This window comes from Myotis daubentonii, chromosome 3 (genome assembly GCF_963259705.1).
Source record: "Myotis daubentonii chromosome 3, mMyoDau2.1, whole genome shotgun sequence".
Classification (NCBI taxonomy): domain Eukaryota; kingdom Metazoa; phylum Chordata; class Mammalia; order Chiroptera; family Vespertilionidae; genus Myotis; species Myotis daubentonii.
The window spans coordinates 2,431,892-2,457,053 of NC_081842.1; the positions used below are offsets into that span (position 1 = coordinate 2,431,892).

Sequence of the window (25,162 nt, forward strand, 5' to 3'; positions counted from 1 at the left end):
TTCTAACAGAAAAGCCCACTTTTCGAGTGACGGTGGCAGCGCTGCTGTTTGGCGGAGGTGCCAGGAGAGGGTTCCCCTCCCGGTGGCGTCTGCTCCCTCTGCGTGCCCTCCGCTGTCCCCATCACTAGTGGCGTGTCAGGGTGGCGGACCCCCGTGAGCCACAGGCATGAGGCAGCAGTTTCTAAACTCAGCCTGACGAGGCACGGTCCTCCTGAGACTGGATGGACTCAGAGGGTCCACAGACGGACCGTCAGAAAGAACAGGACAGGCAGGTCACTTCCATGAGAGCACGCGGTGCGGTTTATTGAAGAAAGCAGTCAATCAGACACTCGGAGGCTGGCCGCCAGGTACGCACTCCGCTGGGAACCCCAAAGCCCAGCCCCCCGCCAAGCACTGTAAACAGGGTTTTGAGAACATTCAGTCAGTTTCTTACATGAACCACCAAACGTGCTCGCTTCCTTAAAGAGAACCAGCCCCAGCCCCAGAGCCGCGCTGTTCCTCGGCAGCGGGAGGAGTTTAAAATGACAGACGTCGTCATGGTGCTTTAAGGCCAGAACAGAACACCCGCTTACCAGACGTACAACTATGAGGAGAGTCAGAGTGAACCGCGTGAGCGAGGGGGAAGGCACTGTGTCCCGCTCACGTCCGGCGCCCACTGCCCAGCCACACCTCCGAGTCCTAACGCACACGCCCCGGGGGCCACCGCCACCAGCTGGGCTCCCTCTCCACCAGGTGCACAGCAGGTGTGAACAGATGCCACCGGCTTTATTTACAAGTTCACCTCGATGTTCCATGGGGCAAAACCCAGCTACCTCACCCAGCCATTCCCAGGAATCATAAACACCGTGTGAAAGAGACAGGCAGACCGACGCCAACCCCAGTCGCCTGCGCCGAGACGCCTCACCCACTGGAGGCCGGTGGGGAGCCTGCTGTTCTCTGACGCGGGAGGGGACGCCACCTCGACCCTCAGACGGACTGTCAGTGAGCACGGCGACAGGCTGCGCCGCAGGACGCCGAGCCATGGATCCGGTAGGAGCCGCGAGCCGGAAAGGTGGCAGTTCCCACGCTGATCTCCAGACATGCAGAAGAGGGGGAGCGGCACAGACAGTTAGTTCTGGGGCCGGTAACAGACATGCAGGACCGTCGGGCGGGAGGGAGGAGGGGGCGCCAAGCGTCCACATGGCACTGCGGTCCCCCAGCTCCCGCCTCAGATGCTTCATGGTCGCGGGCACTCACCCTAGAGGGTCTACCCCGAGGGCTGCTGGGGATCAGCCTGCCCTTGGCAGAACCAGAACCACTGGGAAAGGGACGAAATGGACCGCTGCTGGGTTTGCGTGAGACGCCCCCTGAGGTCCGTGTGCGATGACCCAGCTGCGTGACTGGCGGACATCCGGGGCCAGGAGACCAAGCCCGGTCCTCCGCTGACAACGAGAGCGGGACTGTCCGCACTGCGGCCCGGCAGCCGCTCCCAGGCCGAGGGCCGCCTCACAGTAAGATTCCTCCGGTGTGACCGGACCGCACGGCGCCGCTCAGCTGAGGTGGAGGGGCGTGTACTCCGGCCGCCTGGTCTGGATGATCTTGGGTTTGGGCCTCTTCGTCCTTTCCATCTCCTCCTCCTCGTCCTCCTGCTCGCTCTCGCACACGTGCACCACGACGCTGGGCGTGGTGGCGGTCGCCGCGTGCAGCTCGTACTTTTCCCCTGGAGAGAGAGCAGCGCGGGGTCACTCGGGCGAGAGCGGAAGGGCGAGCGCAGGGACAAGTGTCCGGGCGGCGCGGCCTCGCTTCTGCGCAGGCCGAGGGGACGGGGACACGCCCCGGACAGGCCTGGCTTCGGTGGCGCCTTCCAGACAGGAGGAGCCGTGGGCAGGGCCTCCGCCTCCCCGCGGGGCCTCCTGTCTGTGCGGAAGGCGCCTTCACCCACCACAGGCGGGCAGATGCCTTTGCTCAGCCGCACGGTGAGCCTGGGAGGCTGTAACTGTCCGAAAGGCGCCAGGGCCTCGGCTGGGGGAGAGCTGCCGGGAGGGTCCGACGGTCACGGGCAACCTTGGCCACGGTGCTCCTGACACACCCTCCAACCTACCCATCAGGTGCCACCCAGAGGTGCGGGGGTGGGACTACATGTGCAAAACCTCTGCCATCTTGTGGGCTGCAAGCACAGCCAGACTATGGCAAGTCACCAGGCTCCGTTAGGAAGCCCAGGGCACGCTGGTTTTAGGGAGTCTGTTTCTACCACAGCTTCTCCCTGAACCCCCGCGGGGAGGTGCTGGCAGAGGCGTCTCCCTCCCTCAGCAGCGCCCTCTCCAGCAGCCTGGCCCGACGTGGAGGGGCGTGTACTCCGGCCCCCCTGCAGGGGCCCGACCCCCCTGCTCTGCTCCTGGGAGACCCCATCCCCCTGCTCTGCTCCTGGGAGACCCCGTCCTCCTGCTCTGCTCCTGGGAGACCCCGTCCCCCTGCTCTGCCTGGGGAGACCCCGTCCCCCTGCTCTGCCTGGGGAGACCCCGTCCCCCTGCTCTGCCTGGGGAGACCCCGTCCCCCTGCTCTGCCCGGGGAGACCCCGTCCCCCTGCTCTGTCTGGGGAGACCCCGTCCCCCTGCTCTGCCCGGGGAGACCCCGTCCCCCTGCTCTGCCTGGGGAGACCCCATCCCCCTGCTCTGCTCCTGGGAGACCCTATCCTCCTGCTCTGCTCCTGGGAGACCCCATCCCCCTGCTCTGCTCCGGGGAGACCCCATCCTCCTGCTCTGCTCCGGGGAGACCCCATCCTCCTGCTCTGCTCCTGGGAGACCCCATCCCCCTGCTCTGCTCCGGGGAGACCCCATCCTCCTGCTCTGCTCCTGGGAGACCCCATCCCCCTGCTCTGCTCCTGGGAGACCCCATCCCCCTGCTCTGCTCCTGGGAGACTCCATCCCCCTGCTCTGCTCCTGGGAGACCCCATCCCCCTGCTCTGCTCCTGGGAGACCCCATCCTCCTGCTCTGCTCCTGGGAGACCCCATCCCCCTGCTCTGCTCCGGGGAGACCCCATCCCCCTGCTCTGCTCCTGGGAGACTCCATCCTCCTGCTCTGCTCCTGGGAGACCCCATCCCCCTGCTCTGCTCGGGGAGACCCCGTCCCCCTGCTCTGCTCCTGGGAGACTCCATCCTCCTGCTCTGCTCCTGGGAGACCCCATCCTCCTGCTCTGCTCCTGGGAGACCCCATCCTCCTGCTCTGCTCCTGGGAGACCCCATCCTCCTGCTCTGCTCCTGGGAGACCCCATCCCCCTGCTCTGCTCCTGGGAGACCCCATCCCCCTGCTCTGCTCCTGGGAGACCCCATCCTCCTGCTCTGCTCCTGGGAGACCCCATCCCCCTGCTCTGCTCGGGGAGACCCCGTCCCCCTGCTCTGCTCCTGGGAGACCCCATCCTCCTGCTCTGCCTGGGGAGACCCCATCCCCCTGCTCTGCTCCTGGGAGACCCTATCCTCCTGCTCTGCTCGGGGAGACCCCGTCCCCCTGCTCTGCTCCTGGGAGACCCCGTCCCCCTGCTCTGCCCGGGGCCTCCAGCCCTCAGCCTGATCGCCTTGGCAGGAGCTGTGGGAGCACATGCCGCCAGCCGGCCGCCCGCCTCGACCTTCACGCGCCACGGGCAGTCGGTAACCGATCCTGCCCTCCACCGCACAGGACATTTCAGAAATGTAACCTTTTCCATATGAAACTGCTGACGGCCGAGAAACTGAAACCCTCGGCCGAGGACATCTGATTGCGGCTCAAGGAGAAACGAGGGGCCGTGGCTCAGCACTTACTCCTCTGCTGCAGGGACCAGGCGGGGCCACGCCTCTTCACCCCCAGACCCCACACCCGCCTCCTCCCCAGACCCTCTACCGCACGGCCAGGCGCCCCCAACAGTTTACTGTTTCGGAAAACCATGAGCTGAGCGTGGCCAGGGCCAGGCGCCGTGGGAGCTCCCAGGCCCCACGGGGGTCAGAGCCCGTCTCACCAAGGAGCAGAGGCCAGGGAGCCGGTGCCCCCGAGGCTCACACCTTGTGCCCTCGGGGGCTGGAGCCTTCTATCTCTGGCCAGCTCCGCAGGGAGCAGCCCCTGGGGCAGGAGGGGTGCGGGGGGGCTCGGCCCTGCCTTCCTGTGACCAGTGGCTCTGCACCCCGACACTGGGCAGGGAGCTGAGAGTCAGGCAGTGACAGAGGACCCTCCCATAGGCAGCATCTCCAAGGGGGTCTGGTTTCCTTCCCACAGTCCACGCTCATCTCCACGCGGAGCCCACACAGGCTGTGGCAGTGGGTGCGGACGGGGTCACGGGATGCTGGCCAGGAGGGGCCCTGGCGTTCGGTCCCCACAACCACCTCCCTCCCTGTGTGCTCCTCCCTAAGGAGTGAGGCCAGAGGCAGCACGCCCGCCCCACGAGTTCCACTGAAGCTGAAGGTGCGGACGGGTGATTCTCGCTGGCACCAGTCACACGGGGTGGGAAGGACAGTGGAGAGGCCACGCCTTCCGACCCCTAGCACCTGCGTCTGGGCCCTCCGCACTGTCTCTCCTCGCCACTGCCCCCCTCCCCGGGGCCCACTCACTTACTTCCCCATCTGGGAGCCCGCTCACCTGGTCCTGGGACCCCGCTCACCTGGCCCGGGGACCCCGCTCACCTGGCCCGGGGACCCCGCTCACCTGGCCCGGGGATCCCGCTCACCTGGCCCGGGGACCCCGCTCACCTGGCCCTAGCTTGGAGATGGCATATAAGAGATCGTAATTTATGACGGGGGTGGCATCTTCCACTTGCTTCCAGCCGACAGGTGGCGAGGCGGGAGGAGAGATCAGAAACTGCTTGTCCGGGTTTGGGGGGGCCAGGTGGGGGCTCCCGATGTGCAGCGTCTGGGAGAGAAAGGGGGGGCGATGCAGCAGCCGCAAAGCCGCTCCCAACGCAGGTGCGAGGACAGGACCAGGTTGGCCACGTGGAAAGCGGCCCAAAGGGTGTCTGGGCTCGGGTTCGGGGGAGCCTGCCAGGACTGGGGCTCGCAGTGCTCAGGCTCAGAGGCGGAGGGAGAACGGACAGAGACGGTCTGTGTATAAATGGGTCCAGTCAGAATGAGCCTGGACGCCCTCCTCCAGGCTCCTCACACCGCAGGTGCGTCATTCTTCAGGACCAGGCAGGGCCGGGGACCAGCTCCCACCACCAAAGCACCTCTGATCCTATTGGAGCTTAGTTCTAGCAGCGCTTAGGGGGCTGAGCAGCAAATCTCACCACTGGGCGGTCCCTCCCCCCACAATCTGCACAGGCGTTTACTCGAACCATCAGAACACGTGGTGGAGGGACGAAGCCGTTATTTATAGGAAACCCACCAGGGCAGCCAGGAGCAGCTCACAGCCAGGCACCCTCAGAAAACCTGCGCCCACTCACCACTAGGGGGCGGGGCGGGGCAGGCGCCCGCTCCAAAGTCCAGGGAGTTGGCCTTTTCTACCCAGCAGCTTCCCTAGAGGGCCTGCTCCCTGCCTGGGGAACACAGCCCGCACCCCGCTCCCCGCTCCCCGCTCCCCGCGGGGCTCACGTTAACCGGGAGTGGCACCCCAGAAGCCATCGAATGGAACTTTGTGGGCTGCCTTGAAGCTGGTCACCTCCCATGGCGGCCCCGGCACTGGAAGGGTGGTGAGCAGGAGGCAAAGCCAGCGCGGCCCACAGCGCTGGCTGCTGCCGAGAGCCCCGGCGCGGGCCCCTGGGGGGGCGGCAGCCCCATCAAATTCTCAGAAACCTACTGCCAAGTCTTGGGGCCGGGGCCACGCCCACCCAGGGCAGGCTGCCACCTGCCCATCAACACTCCCCCAAGGCCACCTGTGAAGCCGCTGTCACAGAACCTGCGCTTTCTGGAGAGGGGAGGCCTGGAAACCTGGAGGATGGGTTCGCCTTTCCCAGGACGGAGTCTCGGGTTTAAATCGATGCAGGGCGTTATCACTGTCCAGGCTACTTTCTTGGGGGGGGGTGCAGGGGGGGGGGACGGGGACGGAGAAGCATGCACGCTGATGAGCTCCACGCACCTGCGCAAAATACAGCTTCATCTCCTTCCCGAGGAACTGGGTCTTGTGCAGGCGCAGCCGGGCGTCGGCGGCAGACAGGTGGCTGCTGAAGTTGATCCGGACGCGCTTGAAGCTCTTGAAGTACTGGAAGGTGATGTCCTGGTCGTAGGTCCTAAAGAGGGACTCGAACTTGGCCTGGGAAGCAAAGATAAAAGGAGTTAAATGCCTTCCCCGGGCCCTGGACAGCCGCTCCGTGACGGTTCTGTAGGAGGGAGCGGATTCTTACCCCGGAGCCTCGCTCAACCCCCGGAGAAGAGAGATGGCGTCAGAAGGAAGGACGAATCCAGGACGGACAAAGCTCACTCAATCGGCGGGACAATTACCACTCAGCACTTCTCAGCGTCACAGGAACGCTGTTTGTAACGGAGAGTGAGGTGTGCTCCGTCCCCTGCCCGGCCTGACAGGGCCCGAGCCAGCGACCGCCCCGCCTGGGACCCCGTCCCTGCCACCAGCGCAGGACCGGGCTGTGCCCACCGAGCCTCTTCAGGCCGAGACGCAGGCGGCTCACTCGAGAAAGCCGTGTTTGTTGACCTGGAAAACCAGGTAATAAGTCTTGCACTTTTTTTAAAAAAATATATTTTATTGATTTTTTACAGAGAGGAAGGGAGAGAGATAGAGTGAGTTAGAAACATCGATGAGAGAGAAACATCGATCAGCCGCCTCCTGCACACCTCCTATTGGGGATGTGCCCGCAACCCAGGTACATGCCCTTGACCGGAATCGAACCTGGGACCTTTCAGTCCGCAGGCCGACGCTCTATCCACTGAGCCAAACCGGTTTCAGCAAGTCTTGCACTTTTTAATGTAAAGGAAGAGGGTTAAACATTTCCCCCATTGTTTTCTCACTCAGTCTGCTGCTTCTGAACTAAAACAATTTCCCTAAAAGCCAAGGTCCTGCAGCGACCCACCTCCGCACGCGGGCTTCGCGCCCATCCGTGCGCATCTCCAGTGCCAGGGCCAGCGAAGATGACGGCACAGCAAAGAGCCAGCGGCCTCCGGGAGAGGCTGAGAAGACCACCCCCTCTCCCGCTGGAGGTGGCACTGGGGGTGTCCTTCGGGGGGAGCGCGGGGCAGCCACCGCAGCCCCTCAGGATTCCAGCCAGAGAGGGCGCGGGTGGACAGTCAGGCCTGGAAGAACTTGCAGTGTTTGGGCTGAGCAGTTGCTCTCTGCACAGGAGATGCAGGACAGAGCTGGCCCACAGGGACCTGAGACCTCTGGGAGGCGCCTGCTTCTGCAGAGGGCAGAGGGGATGCCTAATGCGAGAGAAAAGCATCTTCTAGAACAGGGGTCCTCAAACTACGGCCCGCGGGCCACATGCAAATACAAATATTGTATTTGTTCCCGTTTTGTTTTTTTACTTCAAAATAAGATATGTGCAGTGTGCATAGGAATTTGTTCATAGTTTTTTTTAAAACTATAGTCGGGCCCTCCAACCGTCTGAGGGACAGTGAACTGGCCCCCTGTTTCAAAAGTTTGAGGACCCCTGTTCTAGAACATTCGGGGCTGGGCACAGGGCAGGGATGGCCCCGGGCAAGTGCCCGCTCCACATGGCAGGACTAGGGCAGGTCCCCGTGCCAGCCACCGGGAGACTCCACCAGCAGCTGTGAAGCGGGAGTGGGAACTCACACACTTCCGCTCTTGGAACTGCCTGGCTTTCCTCTCGGTGATGGACACCTCTGTACTCTCCCCCGGGGTGGCTGCAGAGGCGAGGACTGAGAGAGACGAGCACGGAGCACGCGCGGTGCAGCCCACCCGACCTCACTGCGGCCAGGGCCTCTCCACCTCCCCGCCGGGCACTTCCGCGGGTGTCCTGACGCGGGCACGGGGAGTCCCGCACGGCCTCGTTAACAGGCACGGTGACTGACTGCAGGTCTGAAGTTATGATTCATAATTGAGCAGAGGTGACTTGGGCGAGTATTTTTAGAAGACAAGTCAGGGCTCAGGACCAGAGCACGCGCCATCTGTGAAGGCCTGCCGCTCCCAGCCCCTCCTGTAAGTGCCCTGTCCCTCAGCGCACGTCCGGCCGTCGCTGTCGGATGGCCCCTGTGCCGCACGGGAAAGCAGGTCTGTCTGATCACACGGAGAACAGCAGCACGTGCTGCAACAGAGCATTCCTCCGAGCACACAGGCGGAGCTGGAGGGGCGGCAGGTGCTGCCGGAGACCTCACATCTCCTCCGGGGAGGGTAGAGCCACGCCGCCAGCCCTGGGAGCTGCTTCGGAGGCACGGGAGTTATTTCCCAGCTTTACTGCTTGTGTGGCTGCAGACACGCAACCACCTCCGCAGCCTCACTTCCCAAGATAAAATCATTCTCCTGAACTCCAGGGGCCACAGCGAAGCGTGCCCTTCACTCAGCCCTCCCTCCAAACAGTCTGCCCAGAACGAGAGCCAGCGGTGCCCACGCCGCCTCCCGCGCTGGCAGGGCCCTGGCGTCACCGAGCTCTGGAAGTCCCTCCCCAGCCCATCCCGGGGGCGAACACTTGCTTTTTAAGGCTCAAAGCAGTTTGGATTTACTTCAAAAACCCCAAAGCCGCAGGAGAGCCACATCCCCCACCCCGCAAGTTCAGTTCACAGGCAGTGACGGGAAGTAGGAAAGAAGGAATAGTCCCAGCCAGCGTCAAGCTTTGAAAACTCAAAACTCGCTTTGCACCAGGAGCCTTACCCTCGCGTCACTGTCGCTGAAGATGTCACCGTTTGCCACACAGGCAACCAAGCAGCTAAAACTGTAGTTAAAGTTTCTGAAATGCATCTTGCTTCCTCCCGGGGAGGGCGAGGGACGCAGGGTGGCACCCGAGAGTGAGAGCGAGAGCGAGGTTCCTCTGAGAGGCTGGGCTTCTCCGTGGAGCCCGCGCTTATAAAGCCGGCGGTCCAGCCCCCGGGAAAAAGCTGGGCTCCGGGCGCATCCGGTTTGGGCAGCAGATTCCCGAGCCCCGAGGAGCCGCAGGCTGAGCCACAGGGACAGCGTGAGCCTCTCCTGGAAAGAGGTGACGTCAGCGCCTTAGTCACCGGCCCTGCCCTGCGCTGGGGAGCGGAGGATGGAAAATCTGCGCCTGTGCCTGCAGCTGCTCTCTCACCGCTCCCGGCAGCATACTTTCCACTGGTAGTAATTCCATTCACGCTCGGACACGCTCCTGCTGAATGGACGCCCCTCGAGATGGAAAATGTTACAGAGAAAAGGAGGAAGGCCTGCAGTAAACAGCAATTAGCCTCGTCCGGAGCGTCCGGCTTTGGGGAGCCTGGGAGCCAGCCTGGCCGGCTGCTGGGGCCGGCATTTCCTGAGGATGGTGGGGTGGGGGTGAGAAACACTGGAAATCTGTCGTGGTCAGTGAACTGCTTTTAAGAAAGAAGTGGAGTTCGTTTTGAAATACAGCTCCTCCCCCGCCCCCCCCTCCCCCCCAGCAGTTGAACTTTCTCGGCCAATGTCCCGATTCCCACTTGGATCCCACAGAGGGGATTGTGCAATGCAGGGTTTCCACTGGAAAACTCGATCGGTGCGATGTGAGGAGGAGGAACCCGCAACACTGATCATTTCTAACAGCTACTGAAGTCAGAGGAAGCTGTAAACACATTCACGGAACCGGTGTCTGATGTGAGGAAAGGAACATTAAGGGGATGTTGGACTTTGAGACTCAGAGACGGAAAGTTGTTATTTAATTAATTAATTTATAATCTTTATTGTTGAGAGTATTTACATGCCCCCCCATTGACCTCTTCTAACCTGCCTTCCCCCCATTGTCTGTCCCTGGGTCCGCACACATGCAGTGTTTTGGCTGATCTCTTCCCACCCGCCCCTCCTCCCCCTTCCCTCTGAGACTCCGCAGTCTGCTCCTTGCTTCTATGTCTCTGGATCTATTTTGTTTATTAGGTTCCACATATGAGTGAGATCATGTGATTGAAAGTTTTTGGGTGTTTTCCTAGGGAAGGGAGAAAGAGTGGAAGGAAAGGACCCCAGGCCGGAAGGCTAGCTCAGCTGGCCCTTTCAGGTCAGAGGTCAGGTCTGCAGAGCATCTGGGAGTTGGGGTCCCTCTGCCTGCGGGCCCTGTCCTCCCCACCCTCCCAGCTTCATTAGCACCCTCTGTGCTAGAGACACACCGGACCCACCCCTCACCTTTAGATTAACTTCAAAGAACCCACAGTCAGCCAATCAGAAAAGAACATCTGCAGCGGAAACGACTGGGAACGTGAGCTCCTCCAGCCAGGAAAGCCGCCCCGCGGATGGATGAGTGCCGCTGGGTTCAGTGCCAGTGCGGTTATGGAAGGACCCAGGCATGGCGCTCACTTTGCCAAATAGCCAGAGCTCTCAACCCAAAGGGTCCGCATGCAGGCATTCCAGAAAAGGGGGCCACACCGAGGACGGCACAGCACGCATCCAACACCCAGGGGACCCAGGGGACTGGCCCTGGGAAGGGAGCGCGCTGGGGCCTGAGTGGCAGCGTGTCCCGGAGGCGCAGGCACTCAGGTGGTGCTGGGTGTGGGCGTGGGAGGTGCTGGGGGGTGCAGGGGGAGGGAGGAGGAGAAGGATGCAAAGCTGCACCCGCTCCTCGCTCCTCTCCTCGGGGCTGGACCTTCTCTGAGAGCCCTCGCTCCTGGGCCCCTTGGCAAACAGGGGAGGCGATGGGAGGAGGGAGAAGAGGCAGCTCCGTCTTCTCTATAAACACCAGGCTCGCGCTCCAGAGCAGCTGCGGCCACGCTGGGCCTCTCTGTCCACCTCAGGCAAGTGTGCTCGCCCCGGATGCAGTGCCGGTCCCTGTGCGGGAGGGAGGCGAGCACGGAGGGATCTGAAGACTGGCCCACTCACTGTCTTTCTCCTAGAAACACGGATAAAGGACCCATCCTCACTGGGCTGCCCGACAGCTTAACAAACACGTGGTTCTCTGCACCTGCCTTCCGATGGAACCAACTTCAGTGGAACCTGAGGCTCCACTTTCACATCAGGGACAGGGGCTCAAATGGTGGTCACCCAGAGGGAGGTGGGAGAGGAGGGAGGGAGGCGGGAGAGCAGGGAGGGAGGGAGGGAGGATGGAGAGGAGGGAGGGAAAGGAGGGAGAGGAGGGAGGGAGGTGGGAGAGGAGGGAGGGAGGCGGGAGAGCAGGGAGGGAGGGAGGGAGGCGGGCACCTGTCCCTGTGCCGCAGGTAACACTGCTTTGAGCTCATTTCCGTGTCCTTTTATCTACTGACCTGACAGTTTTGTAGGAACGCCCGCGCTCTGACCGCATGTCTGTTGCACATGAGCTTGGATTTCTAAGTGTCTCATGCAAAAGAATTTACTATGTAAACAGTGATTTTCCCTACTGAGAATAAAAATCGACCCAAAGCACATATTAAAAATTTTGACTTTCAAAATAAACAAATAAGACTATATCAAACTCAAATGCTTCTGTGAAGCAAAGGAAACCATCATCAGCAACTTACTGGACGGGAGACAATATTTGCAAATGGTGCATCCGATCAGGGCTTAATGTCCAAAATATATAAAAAACTCATACAACTCAACAACAGAAAAACAAACAACCTGATTAAAAATGAGCAGAGCATTCCAAAGCCCTCAGATGGCGACAGCATGAACAGATGTTTAGAATTACTAATCATCAGGGGACGCAAGTTACAGCCACAATGAGACGTCCCCTCACGCCTGTTAACATGACTGTCATCAAAAAGACAAGAAAGAACAGGTGTTGGGGAGGATGTGGAGAAAAGGGAGCCTTCTCGTGGGAATGCAAGTCGGTGCAGCTGCCAGGGAAAACGGTGTGGAGGTTCCTGAAGAAGTTAAGAACAGAACTACCGTACGATCCAGCAGCTCCACGGCTGAGCATTGTCCAAAAAAGACAAAAACACTCATTTGAAATGCTACGTGGACGCCTATGTCCATTGCAGCACTATTCACAGAGCAAAGCCATGGAAGCAACTGAGTGTCCACCGATGGATGAATGGATAACGAGGTGGCACAGAGACACAATGGAATTCTACTCAATCACAGAAAAGGAATGAAATCTTCCCAGTGGTGATAACATGGATGGACCTCGAGCATATAATGTTAATGAAATAAAACAGAAGGAGAAAGACAAAATTGTGTGATTTCACTCACATGCAGAATCTAAAACAAACCAAACCAAACCAGGTTCCTAGACACCGAGAACAGATGGGCAGTTACCAGAGGGGAAGGGCTTGGGGGTGGGAGAAAGGGGTGAAGGGTCGATTGTAGGGTGATGGATCGTAATTAGGCTTTTGGGGTGAGCATTTTGTACTGAATACAGTTGTCAAATTATAATGTTTTGTACATAAAACTTTAATAACAACAATAAACAAAAAGCCCAACTAACCGACAGCAGCAGAAAGCGGGTCAGTACGTGCCCGGACCAGGGCAGCAGCAGGCCAGTAAGTGCCCGGACCAGGGCAGCAGCAGGCAGGTAAGTGCCCGGACCAGGGTAGCAGCAGGCCGGTAAGTGCCCGGACCAGGGCAGCAGCAGGCAGGTAAGTGCCCGGACCAGGGCAGCAGCAGGCAGGTAAGTGCCCGGACCAGGGCATCAGCAGGCAGGTAAGTGCCCGGACCAGGGCAGCAGCAGGCAGGTAAGTGCCCGGACCAGGGTAGCAGCAGGCAGGTAAGTGCCCGGACCAGGGCAGCAGCAGGCAGGTAAGTGCCCGGACCAGGGTAGCAGCAGGCCGGTAAGTGCCCGGACCAGGGTAGCAGCAGGCCGGTAAGTGCCCGGACCAGGGTAGCAGCAGGCAGGTAAGTGCCCGGACCAGGGCAGCAGCAGGCAGGTAAGTGCCCGGACCAGGGCAGCAGCAGGCAGGTAAGTGCCCGGACCAGGGCAGCAGCAGGCAGGTAAGTGCCCGGACCAGGGCAGCAGCAGGCAGGTAAGTGCCCGGACCAGGGTAGCAGCAGGCCGGTAAGTGCCCGGACCAGGGTAGCAGCAGGCCGGTAAGTGCCCGGACCAGGGTAGCAGCAGGCCAGTAAGTGCCCGGACCAGGGCAGCAGCAGGCCAGTAAGTGCCCGGACCAGGGTAGCAGCAGGCACGAGCTATGAGCAGCATGAACTCTCGAGGGGTGGACCCGTGTCCTGATTGCAGTGGGAAACTCAGTACACACTTCAAATCTAAGACACTGAACTCCCTCTAAGGTTGCCGAGAAGACGGTCAGTGAAAAGCTGGCTTCCTGCTTGCACACCCTGTGGCTCGGCCCCGATGCCGCCCCGCCGTGGGCCGCATGGAGGCGGGTGATGCGGAGAGAGCCGGGCTAGGCAGGGTCTCATCAGGCTCCTGAAAAGCACACTGAGAACGGCACTCGGAAGTGACACTGAAAACAGCACAAGGGAATGAGGGGGAATGAACGCCTCGGCCAGCGGAAAGCTTAGATGCTTTGCATTTCTTCCACTCTCACCAGAAAAGTCTCCAGTGAGTCTCCCAGCCGCACTGGCCGGCTCTGGCTCCAGCAGTGAGAGCATACGTTCATTAAGAAGTTGCTATTTCCGGGGGGAAAACTGAGGTGGCTGCTGCATTCCATCCCTGCCATCACAGCATTCCTGGCGCACTATGAGGGTGACCTCAGCGCGCCCACTGGAAACCCCAGGGAGTTACAATCTCACCAAGAATGCGGCACCCTGAAACCTGCCGAGGGACCACGGGGAAAGCGAGTTTTGACTTGGTTGTGCAAACCAAAGCAGAGCGAAGAACGAAGAAATTCGCAAAAGATCCCGTGGGCAGGGAGGTGACACGCCTGGTGGAGACGCTTTTGGCCGAGGTGATGGAATGGCTCCATTGTCCCGCGGCGTGTGCGGCCTCCTCTCCTGTGTGCGGCCTCCTCTCCTGTGTGCGGCCTCCTCTCCTGTGTGCGGCCTCCTCTCCTGTGTGCGGCCTCCTCTCCTGTGTGCGGCCTCCTCTCCTGTGCTCTACTGTTCCCACCTCAGCTGCCACCTGAACGCAGGGCTCTCTCCTCAGCTGCACCATTTCCTGTCTGAGGAGAGTGCCCTGCCCTCACCTTTCTACATGAACTGGGTTAATATGAAATTCAGTCCTGGTGAGAACTAAACAGTCAGACATCAGCAATGTGCCTAGCACAGCACCTGAAACACCAACCATGGCTGATGTTAGTTGCATTTTTATTCCCATTTTGCTGATAGAGATGCTGAGGTTCAGAGGGTGCACTGGGCTTTGCGACTGCAGATTCCACGCTTATAGGCCAGGGGTCCTCAAACTACGGCCCGCGGGCCACATGCAAGTACAAATATTGTATTTGTTCCTGTTTTGTTTTTTTACTGCAAAATAAGATATGTGCAGTGTGCATAGGAATTTGTTCATAGTTTTTTTTAAACTATAGTCCAGCTCTCCAACGGTCTGAGGGACAGTGAACTGGCCCCCTGTTTAAAAAGTTTGAGGACCCCTGCTATAGGCCATGCCCACCGCACATCAGCGCCCTTGGGACTGCAGCTCACTTCCCCACCCCCTCCCTCAGACCTCTGGCTGGACTTCCCAGAGGCCCTGTGCCAGGCGGGCCAGTGGGGAGGGAGGTGGGTGCTCTGTACCATCTCCACTTTGCACCTGGCACCCCGTTTAAGGCAGCCCTCCGCAACCACAACGCCTTCGTAACCAGCCGCGCTCTGGCAATTCCCTTTTGCTCCAAATAGTGTGTGATCCCACCTCTCACTTCCTAAGCCCAGCTTGATCACCGTCCTCTCCTACTGTCAGCACATCAGTGACTGCTCATTGCTCCTTCAGTTGAAGATGACTATACTCATCTGTTCATGCATCCATGATCCATCCATCCACCCATCCATCCATCATGTATTCGTCTATCCATCATCCATCCATGCACACATCCATCATCCATTCATCCATCCATGCACGCATCCATCATCCACCCATCCATTCACTCATCCATCATTTTAGCAGAATGGCAACTGTGTTCTATTAAGCCTCCTAGTGGAAAGAAAGGAAAAATTGCAATCATTAAGAAAAAGGAAGAAATGCAGTGAAATAAGAACCAATGGACTGGGGGAGTAAGACAGGAACAGTGTGTTCCTGCAGAGACGTCACAGTTCCTACAAGATTTCATCTCGTTTGTTAAATTCCCAGGGCGCTCGAAATCCCATCAACTCTTGTTTTTGATGACCTCAGTCCTTGCCTAGCACAGGAAGATGAGCCACCGCCGTACCTTCTCAGTGCACGGCCTGCCCCGCTGAGGCACAATGGGCAGAGGACGTGGAGCCCAGCAGCTGCGCATGAAATGATAGCTCCCCGCAGTCCGGTCCTCTCCGGACCCTCTTGCTCTAGTTCATGGTTTTTACTTGTGCTCTGGTGCTGGCTAGGCAGGGCACAGTCCCACAGGGACCACACCTGGGCCCGAACAGCTGTGCAGGAGGGCTGGTGCCAGCCTGTGTGTGCCTCACTCACGGCACCGGCTGGCTGTGGGCACCCGGCTGCTGTGGGCACCCGGCTGCTGTGGGCACCCGGCTGGCTGTAGGCACACGGCTGCTGTAGGCACCCGGATGGCTGTGGGCACCCGGATGGCTGTGGGCACCCGGATGGCTGTAGGCACACGGCTGCTATGGGCACCCGGATGGCTGTGGGCACCCGGCTGGCTGTGGGCACCCGGATGGCTGTAGGCACACGGCTGCTATTTGCTTCAACGGCACAAAAGAAAGTCTTTTTTGCATGGAATTGTGACTGGCGATGAAAAGTGGATTTATTTTGAGAATCCCAAATGCACAAAATCATGTGTTGATCCAGGTCAATCACCAACATCGACTGAAAGGCCAAATTGCTTCGGAAAGAAGACAGGGCTCTGTGTTTGGTGGGATCAGGAAGGTGTGGTGTATTATGAGCTTCTAAAACCAGGTGAAACTGTTAATACTGATAGCTACCGACAACAAATAATCAATTTGAACCACACTTTGATCGTGAAATGACCACTTCAAAACCAGTTAAAGACACGTTAAAAGATCTTGCCTGGGAAGTGTTAACCCACTCGCTGTATTCACCAGACCTTGCTCCCTCAGATGACCACTTGTTCTGATCGATGGCACACGCACTTTCTAAGCAGCACTTCAAAACGTACGAAGATGTGGAATTTGGATCTCTGAATAGTTTGCCTCGAAACAAGAAAAGTTCTATTGGGATGGTGCCCACAAATCACCTAAAAGATGGGGGAAATGTGTAGCTAGCGAAGGACATTACTTTGAATGAAGCACTTTTGACGTTTGTCTTGAAATTACCATGTTTTCTTTGATTACAAAATCTGTCATTATTAACTGGTACACCTGGTAACTTCAAGCTTTTAAGAAGTCTCATGAGCTGAGCTGCCCTGGGCTCCTCCGTCCTGAGGGAGGTCATGATGGCAGTGCTGCCCTCTCCAGAGGGGGAATTATGTGGCACCTACAGTGACCAACTGCTGGGGCTGTTGAGCCCACCCCCACTCCCTGTACCAGCAAACCCAACAGGCACAGGCTGCTTCCAGACTCTGGGTTAGAGATCCTTGTGCAGGGCTCCTGGGATAAGGCCCAGGGAAGGAGGGGGCAGGGGAGGGGAGGAGAGGAGAGAGAGAGGGAAAGGAGGGAGGAGAGGGGAGAGGGAAAGGGCAAAAGGGGGGAGAAAGGGAGGAGCAGAGGGGTGGGGGGAGGAGAGGGGAGAGGAAGGAAAGGGAGAGGGGATGAGCAGAGGGGACGGAAGGGGAGGAAGAATAAAATGAGACTGAGCAGAGGGAGAGTGGAACTACAATGTGGTCCCAGGGGAAGCCTCTCTGACCCCATGGGGAGTTCTGGAGATGGGATGACCCCAGTGGAGCATAAACATTGGGCCTTGATATACTCACGCAGGTCAGCTCTCGGGGAAGTGGCTACCTTGAGAAGGCAGGGCTTAGGAAGGTGGCTCTCCTGAGCTGAAGTGATCCCCAAAGGGGGTGACTGCCAAGGGCAGTTGGGAGACAAATCCTTTATTCCTGAAGGGACCTGGGGTGCGTTACAGTATCTACCAACCACCAATCAACCAACCAGCCAACTAAACAATTAACCAATCAACCAACCAACCAATTAAACAACCAACCAACCAACCAATCAACCAACCAATTAAACCACCAACCAACCAACCAACCAACCAATTAAACAATTAACCAACCAATTAAACAACCAACCAATCAACCAACCAACCAACCAACCAACCAATCAACCAACCAATTAAACAACCAACCAACCAATCAACCAACCAACCAACAAACCAACCAACCAATCAAACAACCAACCAATCAACCAACCAACCAACCAACCATTCAACTAGACCTAAATTCAAGGAACCAACCAGACCCAAATTCAAAGATTTGTACCCTAAGTTAAAATTTAAAATCTCTCACAAATATGGCAGACTTTAAAGTGGACACCATGAAAACACCACTGATTCTACTCCAGATCAGCTATCCGTGCAAGAAAATCAAAGGAATATGGTAAAATAAGTAGTAAACTCATCCATTTAAACTTCCAGCACAAACCAGGTCAACTCAAACCCTGAATCCTGACCCAACAGTTTCATTCCGAGAAATTTATTCCAAGGAAATCCTCCCGGCTGTGGGCAAAGACTGAAATGCCAACACATTCTCAAAGGGCCTTTCATGGTGCAATGCCCACTGACCAGGTGTGGAGAATGAGCATCCACTCCCTGTAGAGTCAGGCGGTCAGCCTGCCCGGAGAGCCGTGTGACTGTGCCCTGTTCCGCCAGCAGGTAGCAGGCAAGCTCTGCTTCCACGTGAGCTCTTCTCACAGCACACCAGGGGCCCGAGGGACCTGGCATGGAATCCCATGTCCTGTGGGAATCTCCCATCCAGGCCTTGCCCATGACCCTGGTGCGATGCCTTCTCTGAGCAAAACCATCATGTCCCTCCTGCCACTGCCACGTCCCCACACCTACTCCTCCCTCTCCCTGTCCTCCCCTTTCTCCTGGCTGGCCCAGGGTGACACCCGGGCCTGCTCCTTTCTCGCTGGGACGCCTTGCCCTCTGCGCCTCCCTTCCAACAACACTGGAATGTTAGTTACCTAACGAACTCTCCCCACCGCAGCGTTAGCAGCGGCAGCTGTGTAATGTACGGCTCCCGGCGAAGTTGTATTTAATCAGAAAGTCTGGACACCAAATCTCAGCTGCACAGGAATGCGCCCGTGGGGGGAATTCCAGGCAGCCATCGGTTCCACGGGGGCCGGGGGCCGCCCGTCTGGAGAGGAGACATATGTTCCGAGCACTTACATTGAGCAGATTCTTGTGTGGCTATCTGGGCCTAAGAACAGACTTCCAAGGAAAAGCACTCATTTGTTCATTCATTCAACCACCGTTTATGAAGGATCCGCTGTGCGCCTTCTTGAACTCTGACTGGGTCCAATGACAACTACCACCTCTTCTCACGGCGCTGGGAACCCTAGTTCTTAGCATGTATCCCATTTTCATGGATCGGTTTCCCCACGAGCCTCGGAGCCTGGGACACGGAAGACCTTCCGTAAAGACACGTGCAGATAAGTGCTGACTGCACGGAGACCCAGCGAATAGTGAGGAACGGAGTTCCTTCCAAAGGCTCATGGTCAAAGAAATCACCAAATACTGAGCCAGGGGCAGGTGCTCAGGAGCAAGATGGTTCGTCCAAGGCCACACACACAGATCCCTGCGAACAGCTCTCTGCCCCATCGTCTGCATGTTGTACTGTGCTCACCACCCCAAGCCAAGTCTCCTTCCCCCCATTATGCTCCCTCCCCCTCCTCTCTCTCCCCACCCCTCCCTCTGGTAGCCACCGTGCTGCTGTGTCTGTGAGGTTTTTGTTTGTTTGTTTTTGCTTAAACTCTTCACCTTTCTCCCCTGCCCTCCAGCACCCCAGCCCCCTAACGTCATCTCAGATTCTGGCCCTCCTGGGAGATCACAGTGGGACCCACACTTCCGAACCAGGAGGACAGTCTGCACCCCGGCATGACGTTCCCAAGCCAGATTGTGGCTGGAGGCCAGGAGCCTTGGTCCCACACAACCTGGCCTGAGCTGTGACTAAGAAGGTTGCCATGGACACCAGGAAGCGTGCCTTGGGCTCCTGCGGTTTCTGAGGAAAGTGCTGCACTGCGGGCCTGGCGGAGGGGACAGGGTCAGTGTGTGCCTTCGGAGCTCTCCCCCCCGGCAGCGAGCAGGCGGGAAGGCCCCCAGTCCTAGCCCCCGAGGAGCCCAGGCTCTCCCTCCCTGTTCGCCACAGCCACACTCATCGCGTCGGGGACATGGCAATTTGTCCTCGTGGGGCCCGGGCCTTGGCATGCAGCCCCGATAAGCAGCCTGCAGCCCAGAGAAACCAAACCGAGGCAGGAGCAGAGACAGCGCCCCCTCCGTCCCCTCTGTAAGGCCCGCAGCCCCGTCAGGGCCACCCAGTGGCTCCTCCTGGGATCTGAAGCCCTAAGAGTAGCCCCGGGCGCCACCCACATTCACGCCTCGTCCAGCAGGAAGCAAAGCCTTCCCCACGCAGTGGCCTCTGACACCGGTCACTTCCAAAGGGCCCAACGGACGGTGTCCGAGTCTCCACGGCTCCGTTCCAGCGCGTGCGGAGATGCAGGAAGATTCCCGTCTCGAACCACGTGCAGCCCCTTACACGTGAGATGCCACCACATACATGCTCTTTCCGCCGCTGAAGGACCAGAAGGAAAAAGTGACTTACAGATTAAACATTTCAGCGACTCAGGAAACGGCCAGGAATCACACCGGGCACCTGTTCACTGCTTTCTGTTAAACGCACACACTAACCACCTGCCTAAGCCGGGCCCCCCTCTCACGGGGCCAGCAGGCAGAGAACTTGTAAGTGCTGCTAAGAAATGATATAAAAATATCAGCTCTAAGTACTTGTTCTCTGTTTCTTATCATTAGCTTTTACATAACACATGTAGGTACCATTTTCTTTGTTTCAAAGTAAATAGGCTTTAACTGGAAATGATTTACTGGTAAAATTGAGCGTTATATGATTTGAAAAATCCCAATAATGATGCTACTACTAGTATATTGTCAACAGGCCTATAATTCCTGTTTACTGTAGAAGCTGATGTGAAGATATGGCAAGTGTGAGAGTGAAAGACATGCGTGCAGCTTAAACAGCGGCTCCTCTGCGTGTGGAGACACACGCAGCGCCCTCCATGCTGGCGAGCAGGAGGTGCAGCTCCCCGACTCAGCCGCCTCCCGGGACCAGGACGGAAGGCCAGGAGCAGCGGGTCCAGAACGGCGGCTCCCCCGAGAGGCGGATTTTACCAGAACCGCTCCGTTCCACTCGACATGGGAAAGACGGTGTGTTTTCCCACTAAGAGGGGAAACAGGAAAGGCATCAGCGGCTCACTCCGTCCTTTCTGGAAAGTCCAAAAGGCGGAACAACGATGAGTCAGCGGCGTGACTGGGGAGAATGGCTCTCGGGTTAACCAAGACGTCCCTGCATGGAGGACACTTCCCCAAACCTCTGAGCTTGGGGTCCGTACCTTTGAGAGGTCCATGTGGTGAGCAAGACCGTGGATTTGGGGGTGCTGTGATCACAGAAAGACTCAAGCCCCCCAGGACCAAGGAGCAGTGCAGTCAGGGAACGGCTGGGCCCCCAGTGCCCGAGGACTTGGGCAACTGAGCCCAGGCTTGGGGACGGTCCCGGCACCTGGAGAGAACGAGGGGTGCGGTGGGGGTGTCCCCAGTGGAGCCAAAGGAAGGGCTCGCACGCAGCCAGGTTGTCGCTTGGACCCACTGCTCTCTGCACACACGCAATGGACTCAATCGGGGTCGTCCCACACCCACCCCCCGCAACTCCCATGTGACGGTTTCGGGAAGGAGGGGCCTGGGATGGGATCAGGTTCCGGTGAAGCCATGCGGGGGGGGGGGGGGGGGGCCAAGATGGGATCAGTCCTTGACCGGAAAGGGAGGTGACACCAGGGCTCGCTCTCCCTCTGCCAGGTGAGGGCGCCAGGTGGGAGCGGAGACGGCACCCCCAGAGCCCGGGGGGGCCACGCGGGCACCTTGAACTCGGACTCCCCGGCCTCAGGCTGAGAAATAAGCACCTGTGCCCAGACCACAGGGTTTTGTTACAGCAGCCGAGCGAGGACCCACTGTCACTCAGCTTGGGTGCCGGGTCTTTGAGCCAGAGTCCAGGGACCCCCCTTTCTGAGCAGCCCTAAATTACGACAGTCGAAGTGTTCTGCCGCCAGCGCACTGCCTGCCTCCTAGGCTGCCCGCGGGGTTTGTTTCGCGTGGTTAGATGTGCGCTGCATGACTGAGAATTTTGAAATTAACATACCCACGATCATATCGGTTCTCTTAATCAAATGCCATTTCTCTGATTTCTGTAAAAGCTCTTTAACAGCCAGGAAGGCTAGGTTTTCAGGTTTAAACTGGGAAAGTAGCTTTCTAAAGGGTAAAAATGATCAAAAAGGTTACATCAGTACATGTTAGGATTTAAATTCTCTTCAATATTGAAAATTTTGAAATATGAACACAGTACTTGTTAAACAGCTTCACTGAGATATAATTTAAGTACCATTATGGTACTTTAGAAGTCTGTCTTTTTATTGTAATAAAAGTTGAAAGTTTGCTTGACATCATGAGAAATATTGTTTTAACTGAAAAACATTATTCATGAAAATTTAAAAAACTGCTATGAATTCTACATCTATCAGTAAACCTATTTTTTTAAAATATATTTTATTGATTTTTTACAGAGGAAGGGAGAGGGATAGAGAGTTAGAAACATCGACGAGCGAGAAACATCAATCGGCTGCCTCCTGCACACCCCCCACTGGGGATGTGCCCGCAGCCAAGGGACATGCCCTTGACCAGAATCGAACCTGGGACCCTTGAGTCCGCAGGCCGATGCTCTAGCCACTGAGCCAAACCGGTTAAGGCTATCAGTAAACCTATTAATGTTTAGTGCAAAGTGTGCTGGCTAAAGAATGTTAATTTCTATCCGAGTGCCATCTGAGTAAAAACTTCATTTCTTCTAAGTTTATATTGTAAACCCAAGCAAAGAGTTATCACAGAGTATAAAGCAGTTACAAAGAATACATGCTTGCCTGGCCGGTGTGGCTCAGTGGTTGAGTGTCGACCTATGAACCAGGAGGTCAGGGTTCCATTTCCAGTCAGGGCACATGCCGGGTTGCGGGCTCGATCCCAGTAGGGGGCGAGCAGGAGGCAGCCAATCGATGATTCCCTCTCATCACTGATATTTCTCTCTCTCCCCCTCTCCCTGCCTCTCTGACATCAACAAAAAGGAACGCCTGCTTTTCCTCTGTGCGTGCTTCTTGTGTGTGGGTTTGGCAACTTTGCTAAATCGAACTGCTGACCAAGGGGCTGTGGTCACACACAGGGAGCAGCAAGATCCGGTTTGCCAGCTGCTCCCTCAATGGCCTCCAGTCGCTCAGTCTCTTCTCTGTCTCCATCCTGCACGATGGCGAGGGCAGTGTCTGTGCCAGTGACGCAGGCGCTGTGCCCGTGCCTGCTCTGCTGTGTGCTGGTGCCTCCTGACTCACTTGTCCGTGGACCTCGAAGGTGCTGGGCCAAAGGAGGGAGTCACTTTCTAAGAGAGCCCCTGGCCTTCTATAATTACCGTGTTCATCCCTTTAGAGCGATGTTCACGTCCTAACCTGGGGCGGGGCGGGTGATGCTGCTCTGCTTCTGAGTCTGCACGTGACTCTTCAGACGACGCCCTGTGGTTGCTCAAAACCAGGATTAGTGGTGGGGCCCCTCCCACAGCCAGGGCGGCGCTGTGCCCTCCAGCCGAGGGGACAACACTGCTCAGGTCTGCCTGGCTTCCAATCTACACAGAGCAGATGAGGTTTAACCCCACTGGTGGCTTCTACAACTGCAGTCCCTAGAGTGCGGCACAGGGTGGAGGACAATGACCGAGGGCTAGGAGGAGGTCGTAGCCTTGATGGCTAACATTGTTCTGAAATACTTCTGAGCAGAAGTAGGTGTGAAGTGGTTTGCCATTTTTATCAATTCATCCATCCATCCATCCATGCATCCATCATCCATCTAACCATCCATTCATCATCTACCCAACCATCCATTCCCCCCTCCATCCATCCATTATCCATCTAACCATCGATCCATCCAACCAACCATTCATCCATCCATCCATCCATTATCCATCTAACCATCCATCCAACCATCCATCCATCCAACCATCCAACCATCCATCCATCTATCCATAATCCATCCAGCCAGCCAGCCACCCAATATCTACACCACGGGCTAGGCACTGACTACGCCAGGGACTGCGCCACGAACAGATCCATCATAACCATGAGGAGCTGACAGTCCCTCAGGGACACCTGGCCACTCTGGCGGTGGCCTCTGCAGACAGTGAGGAGGAGCAAGTGGGGACGGGGGACCTACAGCCAGGACTCCTAAGTGGCAAAGGTCCGTTCTGTTCTGTAGAACACCCCGGATGCATTTCTAAAGACTTCCTCTCACAAAGTAAGACCCTCCAAACACCTCAAATAACATTTAGAGAATTAGGTTATGTTGTTGCAATTCTTCCACAAAATAAAAAGCCAGAAGCGCCATCCCCCATTAGGAGGAAGACAGAACCCTTCTAGAAAAGAAACAGAATTGCGAAATAACCTGAGTCTAAGAAAGCGTTCCACAATTCCAAAGGGGTTCCTAAGACTCTGTCATGGCCAAACTGTGTCCCCCACCCTAAAATCGTACTGAAGCCCTAACCCCCAGCACTCAGAGGCGACTGCATATGGAGACGGGGCCTTCCGCGGGTAAACAGACGCTTTGTGAGGTGGGCCGCATCCCGCAGACGTGTGCCCTCGGGAGAGGAGACGTGAGCACAGGGGCCCCAGGGGCGCGCGCAGGGGAAGGCCGGAGTGAGACCGGGGAGAAGGCGGCCCTCTGCAAGCCCGGCAGAGGTTTCAGGAACAATCCACCCTCGGACGCCTGCCCCCGGACTCCCAGCCTCCCGGCCCTGAGACCCCCTGAGACCGGGACTCCTGCCCCAGGCTGGGTGCCTTGTTGCAGCAGCCCCAGGACACTAACACAGCCGCCGACTCGAGCCCGTGTAACACTGTAAAGGGTGCCTGACTGAACGACCACTCTTACCAACCACCCCACAGAGGTGTGCGGGGGCCGAGTCCTGTCTACGTCTGCCTTCCTGTTTGCAGGGAAAAGTCTCCGGGAGAAAACGGTGAGCAGGACTGTGAGGACAGCTCCCATCCCCTCCCACACACCCAGACACCCAGACGCGGCCAGGGGTGCGCACGGCGCTTTAACACACACGTGGGGGCGGGGGGGGGAGGGCAGGGGGGGTTGTACCTGCCTCCCCGCCCCACACACACACCCAGCCACCCAGACGCGGCCAGGGGTGTGCACGGCACTTTAACACACACGCGGGGGGGGGGGTAGGGGAGGGGAGGTTGTACCTGCCCCCCCCCACACACACACCCAGCCACCCAGACGCGGCCAGGGGTGTGCACGGCACTTTAACACACACGCGGGGGGGGGGGTAGGGGAGGGGAGGTTGTACCTGCCCCCCCCCACACACACACCCAGCCACCCAGACGCGGCCAGGGGTGTGCACGGCACTTTAACACACACGCGGGGGGGGGGGGGGGGTAGGGCAGGGGGGGTTGTACCTGCCCCCCACACACACACACACCCAGCCACCCAGACGTGGCCAGGGGTGTGAACAGCTTTACCACACACGCGGGGGGAGTGGTACCTGACCCCCACACCAAGCTGGAAGGCGCTCACTCCTATTTGCACGCCCGCTAACGGATGCTGACCACGCCGGACAAGCTACTCCCCGCCAGGACCCCCTTGCTCCTCAGATGCCGCGCCTGGCGGTGGGCTGGGGGGAGCTTCCTTTCTAAACCAGCAGTTCTCAGCCTGTGGGTCGCGACCCCTTGGGGGTCGAACGACCCTTTCACAGGGGTCGCCTAAGACCATCGGAAAACACATATATCATTACATATTGTTTTTGTGATTCATCACTATGCTTTAATGATGTTCAATTTGTAACAGTGAAATTGGGGGTCACCACACCATGAGGAACTGTATTAAAGGGTCTCGGCATCAGGAAGGTTGAGAACCACTGTGACTCTAAAACCAAGACCCCAGGGAGCAGGACAGGCTTTCCCAGGCCCCTGGCACGGGCAC

The 25,162-nt window shown here is 57.9% G+C and overlaps 1 protein-coding gene across 4 annotated transcripts in view; it reads right to left on the reverse strand.

Moving 5' to 3' along the window:
* Nucleotides 1–273: 273 nt before the first annotated feature.
* Nucleotides 274–25,162, reverse strand: part of RCAN1 (regulator of calcineurin 1) — a 54,965-nt gene continuing 30,076 nt past the window's right edge. The window contains exons 1-5 of one of the 4 annotated variants that reach the window (XM_059686391.1): nucleotides 8,710–8,984; nucleotides 6,275–6,401; nucleotides 6,010–6,183; nucleotides 4,692–4,851; nucleotides 274–1,699 (exon numbers count right to left, since the gene is read on the reverse strand). In XM_059686391.1, coding sequence (XP_059542374.1) covers nucleotides 1,530–1,699; nucleotides 4,692–4,851; nucleotides 6,010–6,030 — 351 coding nt within the window. In that variant the 5' untranslated portion in view covers nucleotides 6,031–6,183; nucleotides 6,275–6,401; nucleotides 8,710–8,984 and the 3' untranslated portion in view covers nucleotides 274–1,529. Of the gene's footprint in view, nucleotides 1,700–4,606; nucleotides 4,626–4,669; nucleotides 4,852–6,009; nucleotides 6,184–6,274; nucleotides 6,402–8,709; nucleotides 8,988–25,162 lie in introns of those variants that run through there. The other 3 variants (XM_059686390.1, XM_059686388.1, XM_059686389.1) reach the window with 3 other exon arrangements.